Source organism: Cloeon dipterum, chromosome 1 (genome assembly GCF_949628265.1).
Source record: "Cloeon dipterum chromosome 1, ieCloDipt1.1, whole genome shotgun sequence".
Taxonomy (NCBI): Eukaryota; Metazoa; Arthropoda; class Insecta; order Ephemeroptera; family Baetidae; genus Cloeon; species Cloeon dipterum.
Genome location: NC_088786.1, coordinates 17,793,631 through 17,817,288, shown reverse-complemented (window position 1 = coordinate 17,817,288; position 23,658 = coordinate 17,793,631). Strand labels below are relative to the sequence as shown.

At 43.3% G+C, this 23,658-nt stretch overlaps 1 protein-coding gene across 2 annotated transcripts in view; it reads right to left on the bottom strand.

The window, feature by feature from the left end:
• LOC135947768 (neural cell adhesion molecule 1-like) overlaps positions 1 to 23,419 on the bottom strand; it is a 106,509-nt gene extending 83,090 nt beyond the window's left edge. For both annotated transcript variants that reach the window (XM_065496703.1, XM_065496704.1), the window contains exons 1-2: positions 23,225 to 23,419; positions 1,585 to 1,685 (exon numbers count right to left, since the gene is read on the bottom strand). In XM_065496703.1, the coding sequence (XP_065352775.1) occupies positions 1,585 to 1,672 (88 nt within the window). In that variant the 5' untranslated portion in view covers positions 1,673 to 1,685; positions 23,225 to 23,419. The remainder of the gene's footprint in view (positions 1 to 1,584; positions 1,686 to 23,224) is intronic.
• Positions 23,420 to 23,658: the final 239 nt, after the last annotated feature.

The following is a 23,658-nucleotide window of genomic DNA, read 5'->3' as shown; positions in this document are numbered from 1 at the left end:
AAATTTAGCAACAGGGTGTATTGGTATTTCTTCCTGTGCAGCGGCAACTTGGCAACAAAAGGCAGCAATCAATTTACAGGAAGCAGCGTCCTCTCTCAAACTTTTCCATTCGCCCGCCGAGCTATATGTGTGTCGTCGGTGGAAGTGTAGCAAATAATATGCCCGTAAGGTACACACAAGCAGCCATTGTGTCGGTTGTGTTTGTGCTTTAACCGCCGAGGCCGGCCGGTCGGCCGTCGGCTTCCTCCTTTGGGGACTGATGAAAGTGTGCCAAAAAGTTTGTGCCCTCTCGTGGCACAGAGTACGGGCAGCGCGCGGGCGATCGACAGCAGACGCTGGCTGCCGCTGACAACAACAATATTGTTGATGTGTGTTTTCGCCATTTTATTGGTTGGCAAACTCAATATGCTTTATCTGCGCAATGAATTCATGGCCACTGCCTGCCGATCGGTTGGCAATAAATTTTATTTGCGGGGCCGCATCATGTGCCTGAAGGCGAAAAACGCACCGCACCGTACGGCCCCCGATTTGATTGTATTTGTGCGAGCGGGTTATGTTTTCCGTTGGGAGAAGGTTGCTTGGCTGATTTCTAAGCAAATAAAATATTTTTTGCCAGCTTGTTTTCAGGAAAGTTTAGACAGAACCCAATTCAAGTTTTTTATGCGCTAACTTGAATATAACAAGTTAGCTGTCAATTAGGGAAAGGCATCAAGGCACTATATTATTATAGATGTTCATTCTCACTTTTATACAAAAATAGATCAATAAGACAAGTCAGAAGTAAAACTTAAAAAAAGTGAGAAAAGGCAAACAACTTGATAAAATCTTGCCCTTAGGAGCAATGTCAAACTATATTTTTCAAGCCAATTCGAAAAAAATTTTGGGTTGGTGCTTCAAAAATTGATTTTTACTAACTACCATACTAGTGAATATATAGACGAAAATTTTCCATTGTTCGTGATTTTCGAATTGTGGACATTCAAATCTAGGGAGACTTTGTACAGCTGTAAAATCTACTAGGTTGAGTTAAAAATCTTGAAAATTTTAGTCTGTATTGACGAAATTGTTATTGGAAAAATATTTTCAATATTATACTGACGAGTTTGGCTTTATAATTTAGCAGCTATGAGTAGTAATGCAAAAAGTGCGCTCCCCTTGTTAGTGTTCTCCTGGATTTCCGTCAAATTCAATTTTTAAAGCTCAATAGTTATTAAAAAAACTTGTCATGGAGTCATTAAAATTGATGGATCCTATTAATTTTCTGCACAGAATTTCGTTAAAATAAGGTAAATTCCAATAGAGCGCTCTTTAACGGTTCATGCCTCGTTCTCCTTCTTCATTAGGGTCGGAACTCAATTTGCTTTTACAATATGCAAGCGGCGATAAATTTGTGCCGCAGCAGGTACACAATTTTGCGTCACGATTATGCCTGAATAAATTCCTGGCGCGACCATTATCGAAAATTCCACGGACCGATACTCTAATTACATATTCATAGATCGGAAATCGATGCGGGCAAGAGGTTGCAGCGCGTATAATAGCGCGCGCGGTGGGAAGGCGTATGTTCGTTCGTATTTCACTTACCTTTCTCGAGGGCCATGGCGCACAGCACGGGCGGGAAGAGGATTAATAGCAGCGCGGCCGCTCTCCTCCCACTCACTCTCGGCTTCATCGTGACCTCTGACCTACAAGCAAAGAAACGCCGACTCGTGAGTAATATGGCAGTAATTTGCGCAGAAGAAAGGAATTAATTGGTCCAAAGACCGATTCGCCCGGCGGAGGCAGGTATGGTGCGTCCGCACAATTGATTTCCCATCAACGGCTCCAAGACAGGTGAAAAATTGCTTTTCGAACCGTCTCCCGAACCTGGCTAAATATTTGCCGAATATGGCGAAGAGGCAAAAAGCCCGAGGGTAATTATGGTTTTAGACGAATAAATAGTTAAAAAGCTGTTTCTCACGTCCCTTCTCGCGCTGGAGCAAGAAAACGCTCTTATTAAAATTCCATCCGAATTGACACGGGCGTCTCTGCGCCAGGGAAAAGAATAATAATTTCGCGCAGCGAGCACAATATTCGCTCGCGGCTCATTAATCACCGCGGCTCGCGTCGCTGACACGTTTAATATAAAAGCGGCAGCCGCGAGACGGCGACCAAACTTATTTTATCGTCGTCATTCACCCAGCTACTGGCGCAACACACAGCCAACTTTTAAAAGCTCGATTTAAATTCACCTGCGCGATCTGCAGACCGAGAGAGCGTGTGTGCTGAATGAAAACAAGTTTGCCCGAGTTTCGCGGAAGGTTCATCACGCGCCCAGCCCCCTCAAGCCCAGATTTAGGGTGCGGAGGAGGGGCCAATTTCCGGTCCTGCTTTCAGCCAATGCTTTCGAGCGGATGAACAGCTAATTCTAACCAGGAGAAGTGATGATTTAATGACGTAAAACGCTATCTGCCTCTAATCATGGATTTTATATGAAAATAACAGGCATTTCCCACAACAACAAGAATCTTAAATGATTTTGTTTCTTACTTAATGAATCGTGCTGAAGGAAAATTTTCGTCCACGAAAATAAGGATCCTATTTTCTGGCATTTTTTTGCATTGTCGTTTATGAAGTTGGGCCTTTTTCCCTAAGAAATTTATTCACTCTTTCCTTGCTCTAGATCTGATTTATCTCAAAGAGAGTGCAAATTCGAGTGGGTTATTGGTGGCGGCTGAGCGAGTTAAGCTGAGGCGATTTTCCTGAAGTAATCGCGCCTATTGTGTCTAGTACACGACAGCAGCTCGTAAAGTGCGCCAGCAATTACATTAATTGCCGCGGGCCCCCACCCTCCATCTCATAGTTGCGCCGGCAAACTGCTTCTCTACTCTGCGCGCCGAGTGAGCTACGTTTACGCGAGAGTTGCGGACGAGGATTAGCACCTCTGCATACAGGTATCGAGGGCAATGGCCGGCTTCGCACCAGCGACAATGCCCATTTTGTCGCTGTGTGTCACCGACTCTCGAGCAGATTGTGCAAAATGGAGCAGATCTTTCATGTGGCGGGTAGATTACTGTTCAAGATAGAAAATCAAGAGGATTCTTTTCAGAATAATGAGGCTAGACCAGGGGAGTGCGCCTTATAACCTGGATAATTGATCGTTTTATACCATTCAATAGTGTGTTGATAAAAGATGTTGATTTCCCAAAGGAACGGTTCCCATTATTTACCAACACCTTCATAATTTAATAAAGTAAAATTTTTAATTCATTTCAAACTGCAATAATTTCTTGAAAAGAAATCGGATTTAAAAAAAAACTAAATTTACATTTTTGGAAACTGCTCAGTGAGATAAATCGAATGATGCGCAATTTTCATTATTTTGCTAATGTCCGTTATTTTTCCAAAATCTCCTAACAGAAAAGTGTTCTGAGAAAATCGCGTACAAAATGCATCGGCTTATAATTGAGTTTTAATATTTTCAATGAGACTTTTCATAAGATGACCAAGCTTTATTTTAACAATTTCAAACTTATTGCAGCTTGGATAACTTAATTGCTTGCATAAATAATTCGAGTCTAATCGTACAACGACAAAATTGGAAAGATAAATTTTGTAAATTTCATCTGCTTTTCGAGTAGGGAATAGTATTACATTTTTTATTTGGCATATATGCTTAAAAAACATTTCTTTGCCCGTTAAATAACACAACGGCCCACTCCATAAGCCTTTAACAGCATTTAGCACTTTCCAAGAGCTGCCCTATGCACCGAAAAGGGTTGCATCGGAACGGGGGTTGGTGCTGACTGAGTGCGCCCAAGCGGTAATCCGTCTCCGTCGTCATCTGCACGAGCAGCGAGCCTTCGTGCGCATTAGCACGCTGGCAAAGTGCAGAGCGCGCATTCAGCGGTCTGGCGCAGCGAATAATTGAATCAGTCGTCGAGGCGATGGATGCATAATTGATGAGCGCAGCGGATTGCAGTTGCAGCGGCCGGCGGCCGTCGATTGCACCCCGCCTTTCACCCGGGGAGACGTTTCGGATGAAACAATTACGCAACTGCTCACGAGCACACACATGCGGAGTGTGTCGGTGCGGGCATGTTCATTCTACTCTCATTATTCGCATTTGCATGCAAAGTTGGAATATGCCGCTGATGTGTATTGTTCCAACGAGCGGAATATTATTAACCGAGCTGCAAAGTAGGCAGGCAGACACGGGCGCTGTGCTCCCTGCGGAAATGGCGAAACTGAGGTTGACTGCTGCTTTGCGGCTAAAGCTCCGACTTGCTTGTTTGATATCTTGATTTGAGCACCTGTCTCTAACTCGCTTGCACATGAAAGTTGCTACTCGCAGCAGTATTCGCTGTGTGCAATTACTCACTCGTTGCGCCGCGCCAAAGGCAGGGACGCGAAAGACCACTTAAACTTGCTGATTAATGCACGCGGCATTTGTGAGTAAAATACACAGAACAGTCGGTGCGTTTACACGTGCTTCTTTGTTTTTACGATTAGTGCACTGAGCAGAACGTTTTCAAGACTCTAAGATTATTTCTCGGTATCTCTTTGCAAGCTCGTTTACGTTGCACCCCAGCTGTAGGTGCCAAGTAGCAATTCACCGAAAATTAAAAGAGATTAGTTTTTAGGGATGTGTGACATTATAAACATAAACGATATTTTTTTTTTATCAAAATAGTCAGTTCTTTTAATCGGTGTCTTTTAGCACGAAATACCACTACATCAGTCAATTTTGAGGGAAATAATCGATTTCTTTAACATTGAAAATTTTAATTTTTTTGGCTAACTGTTATCAGTGAAAGAGCCGCTTGTTTCTTTTTCATTTTAAACGAAAAATAATCTATATCTTCAAGTCAGCCATATGGAAAAATGATTCACCTTTTGAAAATGCCAAACACAAAAAAGGCTTGATTTGTTCATAATTCAAAATGAAGCAAAGCAAATATACGATTTCAATTGTATAACCTTTTACAATCATAGATATATTTTTCGCTAGCTTCGAGAAGAAATGGAATAAAGATTCAATTTATGAAAAAACCGCAGACGCGATATTAAAAGATTTATTCTTGGTTGTCAACATAAGCCGGGCTGAGTCGGCGCTTGATCCTTGCTTGGGCGTTGGCATCGATTTCAATTACACTGGCTCAACTTTTCAGCAATAAAAACAATCAGTTTCGATCGCGAGCAGCAAAGGTGGGCGCGTTTGAGCATGAAAATCAGCAGGCAAAAGTGCTCGCAGCCGAATCAACTCGATTTGCATGCCACGCTCCGCCGAATATTCCCATCGCTGAACTCTTCCTGCACGCTCGCATTCAATATCGACTCGCGGCGTCTATTTATTTATTTATTTACCTCCCACCCGATTTTATTTATTGCCGTGCATATTGATTGAGTGGCGGCGCTTCCCAGTCTTTTTTGCAGTCGTACAAATATAATGAAAAACATGTTCACCGCGCCGAGTGCGCGCGTGCACATTTCGCATTGATTCTCAATCAATTTGATATTCAAAGTTGGAGAGAGAGAGAGAGAGAGAGAGAGAGAAAGCTGAGGGCGAGAGCGAGTTTCTCTTTTTTTCCTCCGCGCCATTAAATTATTCCGCGGAATAAAAACGGAATTATTGCGTTTTTACGGACCACCATTATATTTTTTATGCTTTACTAAATTGTGCTGCGACCGAGTGTGTGTGTGTGTTGGTTCAGCCCGTGCTCGCTTTATGGCGGCTGCGGCGGCTGCATGCGTGCCATGGGGGTGTCCTCAATCTCAAGATGGCAATTTGTATGAGAGCTTTTGTTTCCAACCAGGCTTTTCTCTTCGAGAACGCGCACACACATATAGGGATGCTTCAGCTCACTCGCCTGCTCGCTCGCTTGCAGTCAGAAATAGTGTATAGAGAGGCTGCGGATACACACGCTGCTGAGTGGCCTGTTCCTTCCGAAAATATACACCCCTTTTTGTTTCAGATTATATACATTTTGCGCCCTATATGTGTTTTTGAGTAGAAATATGTATCGTGCACCGCAAAATATAGCCTGTTCCGGCATAAAGGGAATCTGTCCCTGAAGTAGACAAATTTCCATTGCAGCTGGAGAGCTGCTAAACTAGGATAATATATACTTCACCCACCTGCAACAGATATTTTGATTTTTACTTTAAAAAAAAATTGAAGCACACTGAACGTGTGCGCTTTGCCACTCGCTGTAAACTGGTATTTTCATATAAACCACGCATATTTCCCACATCAGGTGGCAACAGCATAAAAATATAATGAGCACTTTTGCCTGCGGTAATCAAATTTCAGCCAGTGCATACAGATTTTAACCGTGAATAATTTAATACTTGGGCTTTTAACATGATTCCAAAATCCACAGCATCATTTCCCATTCAAAATATACCGCAGGCTGCCTGCGTGAATAATTTCTCGGAAATCCGTTTAATTGTGTGCGGCTGTGGTTTATTTGATTTAAAAACAGCGATCCATAAATAAATAAACGATGCGCGCTATGGCCGAACAAACGAGAGAGCAACGTGGGCAAAATAAAGCCTAGAGATAGAGTGGGATGCCTGCAAAATAAACTGCGCCCCGGGAAGCCCCTAAAATTGCATTACCCATCCAATCTCTACGCCATTGTGTATTCAGATTATAGGCGACACGACACATCTCCAGAGGAATTGCACCGCTTTCTTCTCGGCGCGGCAAGGCGGCGGCGGTGGCGGTGGCGGCAGGGTCCGAAAGCCCTCCTTTTTATTTGCCCCCTACGGCTGTATGTGTGTGTGTGTAGGGAGAGCAGAACACAACGCAAATACGCCGACGGACGGACAAACACACATTTTGCAGCTATCGTGTCCTCCGAGGCCAACAGCTTTGTTTTTGCACGACAAACAGCAGCAGGCAGGACCTTCTCCGCGGGCGGCTCCTCCTCTTTCTTGGACCAGAAATAAACGCCGGTAATTACAGCACATCTTATCAAGATTTTTCCGGTCGGCGGACGGCGTTGTCTGCGGGCAAAAAGCGCGATGAAAGTCTGATAGCGACTCGTGTGTGTCGCTATTATACCTCTCCCGACTTTATCTGATCCTCGGATGAAACTGCAGTGGTAATTAAAAAGAATTTGATTAAATTAGGGCTAAAAAGAGTCTTTTAACCATCCCTTCGTTCTTTAGCTTAGCTGGCATCAAACATTTTTCCTCAATTTGGAACCAGGAAAAAACGATTGTTTTGATGCAATCAAGAACAAATTAATTAAAACGATGTATGGTTTGCTATATTAATTCTGCGTGCTTACAATATTACCTTAAAGTAGCACTAGAATTTCAATTTTGACAGTTACAATCGATTCCCCAGGGTCAAATTAGGTAATGCAGCTGAATCATTTGGTCAAATTTTGGACATGAAGTGCCAAAAGGTCGGCGCAAGACTAAGAAAAGAACCGTTACTTGAGCGGTTTTTGGTCTTAACCCAGCAAAAAGTGCCACAAGAACGCCAGCAACCTATCACAGAAGCAATTGGCTCTCTGATTGGCATTTGATGTAGCGATGGCAGTGCTACTTCAAAAAGCCAATCTGCGAACCACTCATCTGATTGGTCAACGGTATTTTTTCGAACTTTTGGCTAGGCTCAGAACACAAACCCCAAAATAATGGCTACTACGCACTCTGAAAAATGGAAATTCCAGTGCCTCTACTTCGAATTTTCCCCATTTGAGCTGAGACATGCGTGGCTCTAGCGACGAGTAAGAATTACGTAGCCGCTGCTCGCCATAAAAGTCACAATCGCAACTCACGGACTTACTCTCTTGAAAACTTAATGTAGGACACATTGCACATTATTAATTAGATCCCCAACAAAGACCTAGTTAAGACTTGAAAGCTGGTAGAAACCAACTTTCAAAGAAACCATAAATTTGTGAAATGACTAAAATGTCAAAAGGGGGAATTTGGCCTCTTGTTTGTATAAAGGACGGAGTGATTTCAATATTTCCAAGCTTGATGTGCTTTATTCCACGCAATTCCACGTTGGGAAAAAGCTCATTACTGGCCTGCAAAGCAGTTGTCTCTGGTCGAATTTCAGCAACACAGCGAGAAGGTCGATTGAGAAATAAAACAGCGGCGGTGAGGAAATAAAACAGTGGTGCGCGCGATCCACGAATTTCGGCATTATCAGCGGCTTAGAGCCCAATAAAACGGTTGTAATAACCCAACAGCTTGTTTGTATACGTAGAGTACGTGCGAGGTAGGTGAAATTTTTACGCACTGGCCGTCCGCCCACCTCGCCCGCCCGCCGGAGCCAGAGAATTATCTGCGGATAACGAAGTGGCTACGCTGCCTCTGTCGATCGTTAATCGGAAAATGTGCACAGTGCGTTTAATGAATTCGCTAAAAGGATGAGAGAGAAAGGGGCCAGACAATCCATGCTTCACCCACGCAAATTCAGCCTTCAATGTATCAATATTATTTTAGCAAAATTAGCTTGTTAAAGTCTAGCCTTTGCATGAAATTTACATTTTATGTTTTGATTATCAGCGAGGGAAATTATCAACCTAGGCCGGATTTGGAATTAAAATCATCCTGATTTTGGCCGAGTAGTATTTTGATTTGGGTCAATTCTATGATGATTTTAAGCCGTCAGGCGAAACATCAGCATCAGCCCATTAGGGTACATCAACTGCAGGTTTTAGAGAAAAGCAGGGTGCGAGAGAGCGTGGCAAGGGTACTCGACTTGCCCTTGCTCCTTCTCTTTTCGCAGCTGTTTTATCGATCCAGCCCTAGCCGACGAGCCAGCCAGGCAAGCCGAGTGAGAGAGAACGAACCGCACTCTGGCAGTTTCGGCTGCCGTGCCTCGTTATTTCATCAACTTAATTCCACGCGCCGGCTGCATGCACGCGCCCAGCAGCTTATATTAAAAATCATTCCGCACATGACCGCTGGGCCACGCAAGTTAAAATTCATAAATTTCAGCAGACAGCGAAGGAGGTCTGCCTGCAACTCACGTGGAAACAGCGCGCCTGGGGGCCGAACGCAGCTTTCCCGATTTCCATTACAGATGCTTTTCGTGCCGCATGTGCTCCTTTGTGACTTGTTTTCGCGGGCTTCTTTTTCCTGACAACATGACAAGATCTGCAAGAGCTTGCCGCCGGCTAGAATTGCGAATTTCCTGGGTTGCGATAATTTTTTCCTATGTTAAATTTGAAAACATAAATTGAGTACGACGTGTAACATTACAAAATGTATAAGCAGCGATGTGAAATCGAGTGGGTTTTTCAAGATCTATTTAACGAGATGAAGTGCCGGAAGCTGTATGCCCACATAAATATACTATAGAAAAATTTCTGCGAACACTGCTATTATTGTTCTTTGAATAAGAAAGTTATAAAAAGTGTGTAGGACAGTAAAAATAATTTATTGTATAAGAATTTGAAGACCGAGTGAATTTTTGACTGCTCAAAAATATATTTTACATTTCTCAAGCATCTTTCCTTGCATTGAGATTTTAGACTCTATTTTTGGCCAAACAGTCTACTAACGTTTCTCAAAGGAAAATTTCGGTCTTTGACGGTTTCTTGTTTCTTTTCTTGAGACCGATTTAGAAAATTTTATTGAGCATTTTCACAGGCAGAGGCGTATACGTGCAACGGCTTTTTCTTCAAAGGAAAATCTTATTTTTACATTTTATGAATTGGGATATAAGTTTCATTATCATGAAGAATTTATATTAAACTCAAATATATTTATGAGGTGGCAGAAGGATGTTAATTATTAATTCTGTTTAATGGGATTGACATCCAGCAGTGTGTTTAGCAAGTTTAGTGTAGACCTAAGGGAAAAATCAAGTAATTGGATTGTTGCAGAGACATGGGGAGACACAGGTGATTTGCATACTATTTCAGCATGATAGTCGGTTCCAATTTTAGGCCCATTAGCGTCTCGTGCTCTTGTTAGTAACCTTGTGAGCCGGCTTTACCCGTCTATTTGCGGTGTTCACACGCCCGAGAGGTTTGAAAAAGGCATCAGCCAAATGCGAGGCCCGCCAAAATAATTGCTTTTTGGTGCGCGAAGGAACAAAGGAGTCTCTTTTTGCACTCGGTGAATGTGTGTGTGTGCGCGCGCGTCCGTCGCTGCGTGAATAACATTAACGGAGCAGCGGGCCAGGTTGTTATGGGTGGCGTGTTCTGGCCAAGTGTGTGTGTGTGTGTGTGTGTGTTTGTACCTTTGGCGAGAGATTACTGGGCGCAAAACCACCGTGGCACCGCAGAGAGATACATCTTCCGCCATTGTGCGCATTCGGAGTGTATAGCACTTGCTGCAATTGCGGTGTGGCCTGCTGCACCATAAAGATACATATTGATGGCCGCGCCGAAGTCGAAAGCGGCTGCCTTAAATGAGGGAAAGCAGGCATTTGCATCGATTTATTTTCGCACTTGTCGCCGCCTTTGACAATGGCGCTCCCTCTGCTTTTATGGCCCAGTGTAAAAGCTGCTGCTCTGCTCTCGCTTGGCGCATAGTAGTAAAAACGAAATTCCCGTGCCCAGTTTGCATTTGTGTATGTGTTCGCGCCCTGCGCTATTCGCAACAATAAGTGGCGTGCGCTCGCTCCTTTGTGTCTCCATTTGAACCCCAATTTAGGACTCCTTCTCTGCACAATTGCCCCCTTTTTGTTTTGGGAAACTTCACGGAATGAGCTTCAGCTTTCCTCTTTGTTATTTCTGTTGAAATGAGCCCTATGGGGTCTGGATCTTAATGCATGATGGTCTTGTTCAAGATGAGAAATAGACAAAATGACCAAGAGTATTTGAATAAAAAAATTTGTTTGAAGCATTAAAGGATGTTTAGAATTCAAGCGAAACAAAAATAAAAAATTTCACTGATCATGGCGTTGGTGTAATTATCTGCCGTTGTGGCGCCTTCTCGCCACTACTGTCCTACTACTTTGCATTTAACCTGTATCGCCAGGTGGCAGTACAAAGGTGCGCGACAAGCAGTGCACCCTTACTGCACCTTCTCCCCCACTGCACCTTAAGCCTCGCACGACAGCAGTCGCAACACAATATTCTCTCTCCGCTAGGATGAGTTTTCGTGCGAGGATGTTCTAGAAACTTTGATCTCGAATTAATAAGACCCGCACTACGGGGTAAGCTGTAATAATTATTTGTGTTTCGAAAGTGATATTTTAATTGTTTATTGTATTTGTGATTTTTGATTATCGATGTAATTTCACAGTCTCGGTCCTGATCCTGATCTCGATCTTATTACTAAGCCACGAGACATGAATAAAAGACGGATTACTACTATGAGAAATACGCATCTCTGTCTCGGCTTCCACGTACCCACACCGTAATAAGAAGAAATTAATGTTATTGCGTAAAATCATTCGTGCACGAGCATAAATCGGGAAGCTGATTGATCAGTTTGGCGCTAATCAGCTACTGGATTTAATAGCTGAAGTAGTGGACAGGATAAAATCTCATAAACAAAGGACCAAAAACCACAAAATCCAACACCAATATCCTAAGGGGCCAATAAATAGTGCATGCATACAGCAATATATAGTGAGCTAACGCAACACCAACTGCTAGCATTGTTTATATACAAGTGCAAATAATGTGTACTACTCTGACAATCATTCCGATGGAGGGTAGGAAATGTTGGGGGAGGGGGGTAAATCATCGGCGAGTGCCCATAAATCTCGGTTCCCAGTTGACGACTCATTTGCGATTCTGCAAGGGCCTTCCCCGACCCTAATGTGCACCTCTTACTTCTCGTCTCTCGTCCCAGCACACCCCTCGGCGTTCGTGATGCATTAACCAAGATTGCTATTTATGTTTGACTGGTGGCTGTTGGATGGATTATTTCTGCAGCAAAAATGCAATGCTCACTGATGAAGTGCTCGCTCGCTTATCGCGATGGAAAAAAAATTCAGCACGTTTCAGCTGCGAGGGAAATTTCAATTCAGCCATCAAGTAATAGCTTTCTCGAGAAATTGAATTTTTTTACAAAGTCGGCAAGGAACTCTCTTTCATAGTAGGTAAATTTTTTCACGCATGAGTTCCTCTCCACGGTTTTGCACATACAGTGCTACAAAATTTGTTGTGCTACAGACTATATTAAATTTACATGTCCTTTACGTGTCATCAAAAAATATGCTGGAGACTTGTATTGTGAAATAGTGAACCTTCAACCTCGATCCGTGTTTCAGCTGCAACAGCTGGTCGACAGGTCCTTTTGCCGAGGGGGTGATTATTTATTAAGCAACTCGATCGAGAGGGGGTGGCTGGCCCGGGGGGTGTATCTCATTTCTGCGCTGGCAGGCTGCTGTTTGTCGGCTGCCAGAGTAGGCACAAATTCTGGCAACTGAGTGTTCGAGCGGCCGAGTCGAAAGCCCATTAGCGTCAAATCAGTCTCAGTCCACTGGTCGTCCAGGCATCGCAGCAGGCAAAAAGCCATACATGCCGATTTTTTCCTGTCTCCCATCCGGCTTTGATCGCGCTGCCGGGATTTGGGCTCACAAGCAAAATCTTCCTCTTTTGCAGAAAAAACACGCGTCGGCTCGTTTCCAATTAAAGGAGAGCTCGGCACAGGAGTGTGAGCCCTCTTCAAGACGTGAGTGAGCGTGTTTTATTCCACACAACTCGATTTTTTGCCCCGGCACAAACTCAATTAACTGGCTAACGGCTGATGCTCGACTAAAGGCCGAAGCCGATTCGCTGGCCTTTCTCTCTAGCGAGCACACACGTCATAAAACTGTTGATCTGTGCTGTCAGCGCGGCGATGGATGGACGGGACGAGTGCTCTCGGGGCAAATAGGGCCTTGAGTGGTTTAGCAGCTATGTACAGCTCGAAAAAAACCCCACCAGATTCCTCATTTTCAAGTGGGTTCCGGATTTTTCTGCCCGAGGAGGTAAGGTTTCCTCCGCAAATATTTGGATTTTTTCAGATATTGCAGGGCGATCCTTTCAGTGCTCACAGCTCGGCGATGAATCCAAACACATCCCTCCCTCGTCACGATAGCATCAGACCACATTTCCCAAAGGACGAAACTCCTCTTTGATGCCGTTTTAATGAGCATTATTAGACACGTCAGGAGGGAAGATAATGCTCAAAGTGCTCAACTAATTCATTCACAGCGCCCGTGGTCGACTGAGAAGCAAATTTGTCACTCACTTATCCGTCCCGACCTTTGTACATTTGCGTTTCGTGAGCAAAACACGGTCTGCTTCTGGATTATGTCATCCGGGGAAGGTGGCATGACCTTTATCAAGATTTTGCGCCACTTTCCAAGTGGTTCAAAATCCCCCAACTGGTTGCAAGATTACAATTTCAACTCACCAAGCTTTGATCTTTTTGTTTCAAAATGATAAACCTTTTTTTATCTATGGAAAATTTTATTTTGTCCCAACGTTTCAGTGTACAGGAAGTTGCAACTCAAACTGTATTAAAGAAGAAAAGAGACAGAATGATTGAGAAAATAAAGTTGTGCACGTGTGTTTAGGAAGCGTGCATTAAGTCTTGCAAGTTTGTTATTTAGAGGGAAAAATGGCGTATTTGCATAAGTTGCACGCAGACAAAGTTTGTGCCGCTTGTGACGTCAGGCTGGTAAGGCGGATGAGCGTGTACGTGCAGCCGACTAAAAACTTAATAACGGTAATAACATTAGAGCAGAAAGCGATTCTCTTCTCGAGATGTGCAACTGCATGTCCGTAGATGCTGGATGCGGCGCGCGGTCTCTACTTTGTTTATCGAGTGGCAAATTGATATCGAGTGCGCACTGCATTCGCCTGCCGGCCTTATTAAACTTTATGTTTTAATAATCCCGCGTCCATTACATGCGGCAGCGGCGGTGGCGGCACAGTTTCGAAGCCTGGCAATTTCCAGCTAACCGGATCGATGCCGCGCGCAAAGCAAAATATGAAACACACACACTCTCCAATGCGGATCACGAACGCGCGCGGTTCGCACAAATCAACAGCAACGCGGACCAAATTTTAATTCCCTGCTCGCGTGAAGGAGTAAGAGGCGGATTCGGATGGACAAATAAATCAGCGGCCAGGTCATCGATGCGATTTCGCTTTTCATATGCCAATCGGAATAGAAATACCACAAAAGCTGGGTGAGTGTTGAAAGATCACTGGCTTCAGGGGTTTGCGAGGTGGAATATTTAGAAAAGCTGGATTAATATTAAATGATAGAAAAATAAACAAAAAGAATGTTTTTTTCTGCAGTTCACATCCGAAATATTTTCTTCTGCTTAGTTGGTTTCATAAACACCCCCTCTATTGAACGATTGATGCCATTTTGAGGTTGCAAAATGTTAAATAATTTTTTCAAACAAACATTTTGGTTTTCAGACCATCAAGCAAAACAATTATTAAAATCATTAAAAATTGGTCTATTATCCAGTTCAGGCGGCCTTTAGAAAGAAACTGCATACACCATTCATTGGCCATTTCATTATAAAATTGAGGGTACCATTAAATTTTTAACGTTAAAAGACATGAATGGATCGATATGGATAAAGCTTTTTTCCCCTGAAGGAAGTCCAAAAAGATCAGTTGGGAAAACTCATCTCCGCAGCCCAGGACAAGGCTGCTCCTTTGCTGTTTTACAGAGACTGCCAAAGTGCCAATTCACGCCAGAAACAAACACGCCACCCTTTTGAAATTTTTATCTGCCCCTGCTGTTTTGTGAGCTGCAATCTTCGGCGCGAGCAATATTGCCGAATGTGTAAACGCGCACCGTCATTCTGCCTGCTAACTGCCTCTCCGCCCTGATTTGCATTCGCAAACATCGAGGCCGGACGGAGGCTCGCCCGCTCGTATGTGGGTTTGCATAATGTCGGCGGACGAGCGGGCGACGCAGCATTTTTGAGCAGCTGAATGCGTGTGCATGCCATCGGAGCAAAACTCTATTCGAAAGGCCGGGTTGCCGGCTCACGGGATTGTGTGCGGCGATGAGCTCGTTAATGCTTTTTTGACCGGGGAAATGATGTTCCAGCTGCTGCGTTATTCGAAAAATATAATGCCAGCAGTTTAGTTTTATCGTTTTGATTGAGCCTGAAAAATCGCAAAACGTGTTTACTTTAATCCTCAAAGCTACCACTTTTAGTTGACAATTTCAGTAATTTTTAGCCATTCAGATTTTTTCAACGGCAATGTTGTAAAAACACGGAGATATGTGGTGAATTTTGTCTGCTTAGCTTCCCCCTGCAGAATATCATGAGAAGGTTTTTTCAAACGTGGTAATGCGTGAAGTTACATGTCAGAATATTCTGCGCACATCCGATGATTAATTTTTGAGCACTTGCCGCAACAGCAACCACACAGGGTTTCCAATTGCACGAAGATCATACAAAAAGGTATTTTTTAGTTGAATGGATTTAATTCCAGGTACTATTAAAATATATATAAAATAAAAAAACCCTAACTAAACTTCTAAAATAACTTATAAGTAAAGAATCAAAATGTTTTCTGTCCAAAACTCTGCCAAAGACTTGGTAGTTGGCAGCCCTCGCTGCTGACGTTAACGCTGGGTGGATTTTTTCGCGACAGTCCACCCCCTTGATAAATCGAAGTGACTTTTCCCTCATGCACATGAGACGCAGAAGCAAAGTAGGCGAAGAAGAAGAAGTGCGGCGAGATGACCCGGACAGCTCATCTTCCAGCCGAGTAATGGCAGCTTAGCGAGCAGCTAAGTGTAATGCAGTATGATATTAAGTATGCCTCCTTGCCTTACGAGCAGCAGCAGCTCTTCATAATATTATTGCCAGCCACTCGGCTTCTTTTTATTTGCGCGCGGCGAAATGTATGAGCGCACGTTGAGTGTACAGCCACTTGAAATTGACCATAAAACAAGCATCATTTTGCTCGTGCTAGCGAGCGTCTCTTGCCTCTACTTCAAATATCACCACCCGTTTGTTTGTGTGTGTGCATGTAGTATCATCACGTACGCGATTTTTTGCGTTACCACTCCAGTGTTAGCCAGTATTATAACTCTCGTTGCCCAAGCGGCTAGCAAATGAGGAAAACTATGCTTTTGGCACTGCCAAGCCACGACAACCAGCCAGTTTTCATTGTTTTATCCAACGCTTTTATTGCTGAAAGCGTATTTCAACAACATCCATTTGCAGAGGTCCAATTCTGTGAGCGACGATAATTTTACATTTTCACGTCTTCCTGTGCGAGGTTAATATTTTTCAACAAATGTTTGAAAACGAAAGATAGTAATTTCTTTATATCATTCTGTTGTATATACAAATGGGAAAATATATTTGCAACAAAATATTCAATTCTATTTTTTCAAACGTATTTTTTAACCTCAAAAGGAGATAAATTATGATATATGATTTTTTTCACTTCCATCCGATATGACGATTTGTCAAAGGAGCAGTTTCCTTTACTTATTGTACGCTTGAATCACGCCTCTGTAATTAAAAAGTCAAATTTTTAACAAAATTCTAAACTGCCATAATTTATTGAAAAAGGGTCGGATGTTTATAAACTGTTACATTTTTCAAATCTGCTCAGTGAGACGAATCGAATTATATGCTATTTTTATGCTTATGCAAAATTTCCTGAATTTCCCACTGAAAAGATTTCTAGGAAAATCACGTGCAGAAACGTAACAGCTTATTGCAAATATTTTTTAAGCTAGTTTTCACAGAATCAAGCTTTAAATATATATTTTACCCTTTTCAAAAATATTTTGCTTGTTGATACATAAAGTTTGAAAATAGGATTTTCTAGGAAAGGATTTTTATTTCTCCGGAACATGTTTAAATTGCAAAATTCATTGGCTATTTTAAAAAAAGCAATATTTGTGATTCCCGTGTCACAAAATAAAATCAAAACAGATTAAGAAATTAAAAAACCATTCCGCTTATCTATGGGACATCAAATGTTTAGCAAAAGTGGCTCGATTTCAACGCCAAAAAGCTCGAATGGTGTGCCTGCCATTGCCACTCTGCTATATTCACAACCATGCATCATGCAGTAATGAAAAGAGTGCTAATAAATCGGCTCTTGGTGCGGACACACCAGAGTCCATTTGAGCCCCATCATTTATTCAAAATTGGCTCTCGTTGCGAATAAGCAGAGTCCATATTCGAAATTAACGAGAGCTGCGGAAGTGCTCGGTGGCAATTGCGAAACAAACGAGTTCCGCGTGTGCTCGCGCGCGCGCGCGCGCGCTCAATATTAGAGGTGGCGAGTTCCAGTTGTTCCGCTTCATTGGACCGTTGTAAACACCGCACGCAAACAACGCAAGTTTGATGCGTATGCGTTTTGAGCGGTCGAAAATGACATCATTTCAGCGCCAATTAAAATGCACATAATGACTTGTTGGGGCGTGCTAAAGTTCAATAGTGCGTGGGTCGAAATCTGAGGGCGCCTACCGCACTAAAAACAATAGTTCGGCCTGCCTCGCAGGCTCGTTTTGCACGCACGCGAGCGCAGAGGGTAAATAGAATCCGCAGAATCCGCTTATTCGGTGCAATACACACACTCGCGTGGCAACAGGTAAAGCGGCGAAAAGACGAACAAGCCGACTCAACACTTTCTGTCGGCTGCGAAATAAAGTTGCTGACCAGGCGGCCGGCGGGGCAAAGCACCTGCAGTCGGTCCGAATTCGCGCTTCAATGGCTGCGGAGGCTATAACGCGCGAAAGTTTCGCGCAAAACGCGCCAGCTCGAGCTGTTATGGGGCGTTATTAATGAGGCGTGCGGAATTCGCAGCGCCAAAGGCCAGCTGATAAGCGGACTGCGACACTTTGCGCACGTCGAAACAATAGAGGGATCGAAAGGCGGAGCTCACGTCAGCTTCCCTTCAGCGCTGTTTTATTTAATTGCGAATAAAATATCTCTCCGGTATGCATAATGAATAAATGGTTAACAAATCGATAAGAATTGCATAATTGGGTCAATATTTAAATTGATTTTGGATACAATAACAGATTTAAAGTTATAATTTCATTATTTGATACAAAGAATTTTAAATATATGAAAATTATGAAAAAAAATTTATGAATTAGAGCTTATTTAAATTATTGCTTGGCAATCATATATTTATCCTTCTTCATAATTCTACTTGATTTGCCTTTGAAATGCTTGAAAAAACAGTCCATTCACCATAAATCCTGATCCCTACTGAAAATTTAATTTTTGCTGTTTAAGATATACCTTGTTCAGGATATTTTTAAGTTGTTGAAGTTAAACAGTCACTGTCAAAGTTTCCTTTCCTGACCTCATTTTTACTTCCTTTCCCTCGTGGCTGAAGTAAATTTTTTAGAATAAATAAATACGATTATATACAAATAAAACTTATAAAATTAATTTTTTGTTAAAATGATGTTATTAAATACCACACCGATGGCATAGCAATACTTATTTATCTAACTATTGGCATGAACAAAATATATGACTCATTTCAAAATATTCTAGAAAAATATTCAACTTCCTTAAAAAATTTACAAAATTGCTATAAACTAAAAAAATTCAACTCAAGCCTGTTTATATTTCTCGAACAAAATATGATTAGATACCGTTAAGTGTATACGCCATACAAAGCTTTTGCAGTTAAAATTAATTAATTTATTTCCCTTTTATTTACGTGTGGATGTCAAACAACAACTTGACACTGTTTACAGCAAATTTATTTCCATATTATCAAATGCCTTTTTATAGCTTTTAATTTTTTCTATTAGTGTAGGCTGTGATTTGCACTGGTGAAATTATTTATCGGATGGTAGAGGTCTGGGCCAGCCGACTATTTTTGGATCACGTGGTAAGCCACCAGCCGCTTTTACTTTGGCTCAGATGTGCCAGCAACGCCAGCCACGGGTCAAATGGTCGAAAAAATCGAAATGTGCTGGAGAGGAAAATTGGCCTCCGGCCCTTTGGGCCGTTAAGCACTCAAACTTAAATTTAAAAAAAAAATTAGCGGCGCCAGGCACCAGCCGCCAGCATAAATGCTCAGCCACCATCACTGAGCCAAAATTCGGCAGAAGCCGACTCAGCCAGCTGCCCCCTAACGTTATGCGGCTGAGACCTCCAGCGAACGGCTTTGGGCACCAATTTCGATGCTTATGCAACGCGTGCGGCGCGCCCGTCACGCACGTTGCATATCCGTGCGCGCGGCAGGCGACCGATTCGTGTTCTCCAGTTCGCAACCCTTCTATACGCTACTTTTCTTTCGGCCGACGGGAGTGTTTGTTCCCGTGCTGCACTGGCGACGAAAACAAAGTTTTGGCTGGAATGCGGCTTTCTTGGCCACCGACGTCTATTGCTAAATGACGCAGAAAAGTCGCCAAATTTTCTTCAGGAAGTTTTAAATGATCGTGGTATACGTGCGATCGTTGGAAAAAGCGAGCAGTCAGCCTATGAATTTGTTATATTCGCGAAAATAGGAAGAGGTCCATCGGATTCGAAAAGTGCCGAAAACCCTCGCAGTCGAGCAGCCGACCGGGGGTTGGAAATTGCAAAATCCAGCTCGACGGCGGACGCAATTTCTCCAACTGAGTCGTGCGAATCGAGAGGTGAGCCCGCATTTGAGCCGCTTTTCTCTTTTTTTCCCGCAAGTCCATTTTCCGCAGGCTGCCGGCCATCGCATCCCCTCATCCAATTCCACTTTGTTATTTCGCGCTGGGCCTATTCCGCTATCTCTCTCTTTCCTCGTGTGTGTACTCGGAGTTTCAAGTGTTCCTCCTTTCCAGCTTTTTAAGCAAATTCCTGCATCCGCCGCCCCTGCTTTTTCTCCCGCCGCACTCTATGGCTTAAATGTGTAAAATAAGGGCCGAGATACACTCTCGGCACACACACCACCCCGGATTTCTTGTTTATTTTTTCCCATCCGCGCACGCCGGCGAGCGGCTCTATAAACATTGAGTGCCTGCTCATTTTTCTCCCGGGATCTCATTTCGGAAAAATTGCCGCCAGAAGAAAATGCAGCTCATTATTAAATATTCATGGCGGTAATTATTTACATGCGCTGGGCGTAAATGTGAGTGGAGGAGAGAGAAAAAAGAAAAAATACCCCAACGCACCTTCAGGCAAAGCGCGGGAGCCGGTTGAACTCCCTGGAGACTCGAAACGAATTTCCAAGCGTAAACAACGTGTTTTGCAAGTTCAATTGAATTTTTTGCTCGCCAAAGACGAAGTTGAGTTCGCTTTTTTTTACACAAAACGCCCGAATTTATGTCGCCAAAGCGATCCGCACCACTCTTGGCGCTGGGAAGGCTTTTGAAATATTCATTGGAGCGGTGGAAATCGTCAATTGAGTTTTGAGAAAAAGTAAGAGAGACATAACATCCGAGCGGCTGCCGTTGCGATTCCCTGAAGATTTGTGATGTCAGCCAGAGCAGAGAGTATCCATACGGTGATGCAGGAATGAAGGGAGGGAAGCCAGCAGCAGCAGCAGCAGCAGCTATTAACCGGCGTAGATGGAAAAGTTGTGCGCGGCATTATCTCGCCGTGTCAAAATATCGCCGCAAATGGAACGTCATAAATCTTTGTTGCTCCAACTTGCTGTCGTAATATATGTGTAATTTGATGAGCTACCCGTACTAGAGCTCGTTTGTGCCGCGGATTACTCACTTTTACGGCGAAGCTTTTAGCGTCTTGGAGACATACACACTCGCGTATCGTGCGGCGGCTTTTAAGTAATCCCTCATCTAATATTTAGATAAATGGTAATCTGAGAGCTCGGATTAATTTTAAAAGTTTCCTCTCTCTTTCTTTCTTTCTTCCTCTCTCGGCATCCGCAAACTCATCTCGGCAAAAAAGGCTCCGCCCGGGCTGCTTTTATTGACTCTGCCACAACGACGTGAAAGCTGCTCGAGCTGTACTTCTGTGTGCGATCTCTTCAGCATCGCGATGCCTAATTAAAAATTTACAGCGTGGGAGTGTGTTCCGACTTCAGACGTCTATGGGACGCAACTCTAGATGTGGGCAGCAGAGCAGACGGGAGCAAAGGAAAATGAGCAGTTCCATATCACGTCTAAAACACTAAAACATTCACAGCGCAAAAACAAGCATTTTCAAACCTCTGCTTTCTGCTATTTTTTTTCTAAATTTGATTAAAACTATGAAATTTATAGTTCACATTAAAGCATGCAAATTTAAAGCCATAAAGAAAAAACTTACACAGAATACCAGATGGTGAACATAGAAATAAGCGTCCTTGCCCACATAAAATGGCATTTGGATCACTCAAGCACCCTGAACTAACTCGGTAAAACACGCCTTTTTCACATCAGATCAAAATTTTCTATACCATACAAGGAATTTTATTTTATGGCTAATAAGAAAAATTTCAAAACGAAAAGCAAATGTGGTCCCTTTTCGCGTGCCCATTTTTATGCATGGTTATTTTGTGATGATAGCCAAACTCGTATGCGCTGTTACAAAGAGCACAAAGACTTTCGAAAATTTAATTTTCGAAACTTTTCCTCATTTTGTGATTGTGAATTTCCACTTGTTTAGTTTATAATTGAAATTGCCAATCGAGTGTGCACACAATCAATCCAAACGAACGGTTAGGCTGACCTCTACAGAGATTGTGTCAAACAATTTTTTCATCTTTTTTACAAAGAATTTGAAGTAATTTCAAATAAAAATTCAGCAAAACGAAATGTCTCAAGATTTCGCTGAGTTTTTGACAGGCTCCATTCTTGTAAACAAGGCACCGATTTCGTGCAAAAAGAGCTCATTAAAATTTCTCCGACCAGATTCCTTTCAGCCAAGTCACGGCTGTGCGTCGATCCATCACGAAATAGAGAAAGAAAGAAAGAAAGAAGGTCTTATTTCGGTTGTTTAACTTTTCACGCGCGGTCTCGTGCCGAACGGAGCGAGGCATTCGGCTGGCTGCTAATTTTTTGTCTGCAGGGATAGCATGTGCGGCGCGTGGTTTTGTGCTCCGTGTGTTGTGCTGTGGCACATACATTCGAGGCATCAGGTGCAGGCACGGGGCTTACTGCAGTGACGTGCCTTCTGCTCATTCCTACGTCGGCACCACATTACAAGAGAGCGAGTTGCAAATTGGATCAGCACGCGCCGCTTCATGTTGCTTTCCCCCGAATTTAAATATTTAGAGCGCGCGAGGCTTTGTGCGTGCCCGCCCGCATTTGTCTCTCAATTCGCAAGGGAAACACGAAAACTGATACGAATGTGGCCACGGAATTTAGGTTTGTATTGTTTACGGCTTTTCCCGTGCGCTCGTGTCGATTCGCACCAGGTAAATAATGGAAAGCAACACTTGTGGGCTACTTTTGCACTAAATTTAAAAATAGAGATGGTGGTGAAGTAAAATATTGTTTTATGTTATGTGGTTGAGTACTCCATTATACCATATTTGAGGAGATGATTTAATTTGGATATTTTATTAATCCTATTAAAATACTACAAAAACATGCCTGCTGGCGTGAAGCCCACTCCTAATTGTTAAATTTCATACTACCAAAATTTAATTTCCAATTTAAAGTTGAATGATCAGATGTCTTATTTTTAGCCACATAATTTGAGGCGTAAGCTGATTGTGATTGCAAAATTTACACAAATCATTTTGGTTTAAAATACAGTCGAATAATGCAGAAATTTTTTGGGGCATTAAAAAGTCCTTGGAGATCTCGTGTGAGGCACAATAAAACGGGCAGGTGTGACTATGTGAGGGAGTAAAGTACAACGTTGACATTTTTGCCGCGTGCTGATTTACGAGGGTGCTAATCTCGATTTTATTAGCTGCCGGTGTCGCTGGGCCGTTAATTCTGCTTTTGCCGGTGTGAGGCGCCGGGCACGAGCGCAATCATAAACAAATATTTGGCACGTATGTTTCTGCGAAAATAATAAATTTCATTTGTGCAGTGCAGCACTGAGCTAGAGCTGCTCGTTTTGCAATTTAACGCCCTAATGAGTATTTGCTAGCTTGTCTGCGACGGCAATTGCGCTTGGACGCCGGCCAAAGTAGCTCCTTAAAACGGTTTATTCCCGATGGCGATTGAAGAAAATACGTGCATCCGCAGCAGCAGCAGCTGGAAAGCAAATAATCGGCCAGGATGGAAATTAAAAAGCAACGTCGACGATTTATGCCTTCAAAGGCCGCGCGCTCGAATTTAATTAAACAAATTTCGCGCATTTTTGCGGGCTGCGCAACTTCAACCGCACGCAGTTCGCTTTGCTGGGCCGGTGGTTACATCAGAGAATTAAAATGAACAACAAAAGTGCGCGCCAGTCTAGCTTCTGGCGCTGCTTTACCTCTTTCGGCTTGGCGTTAGTCCAAAAGGGATGCGATTTTCTTCATCGAGTCAGTCCGCACTGTGTGTCCGAGTCGCGTTTGCAGAAACAACAACAGATATGTGGAGTGAACAGCACACACGCGCGCGCGCACCCTCGACAGGCACCACCACTCGACCAGGCCACACTGTAGCAGCGACTGAGCCGGCAACGGCAGCGGCGAGCTCCTTTGCGCGGGCCAGATGCGATCGAGCCGACACCCAGCCTCCCCTACGGCAGGCCCTCGCAACTACCACGCACAGCACACCCTCGCGCCCCTTGTCTTCCTCTGACTGAGTCGGCAAATTATGCGCAAGGACGAATGCCGTTTCACTTTTAATGGCACGCCGCGGCTACAATCGACTCGTTCACTTTCATTTAGCTACATCGCCTCAAAATTGCTTCCGTTGTAAGAA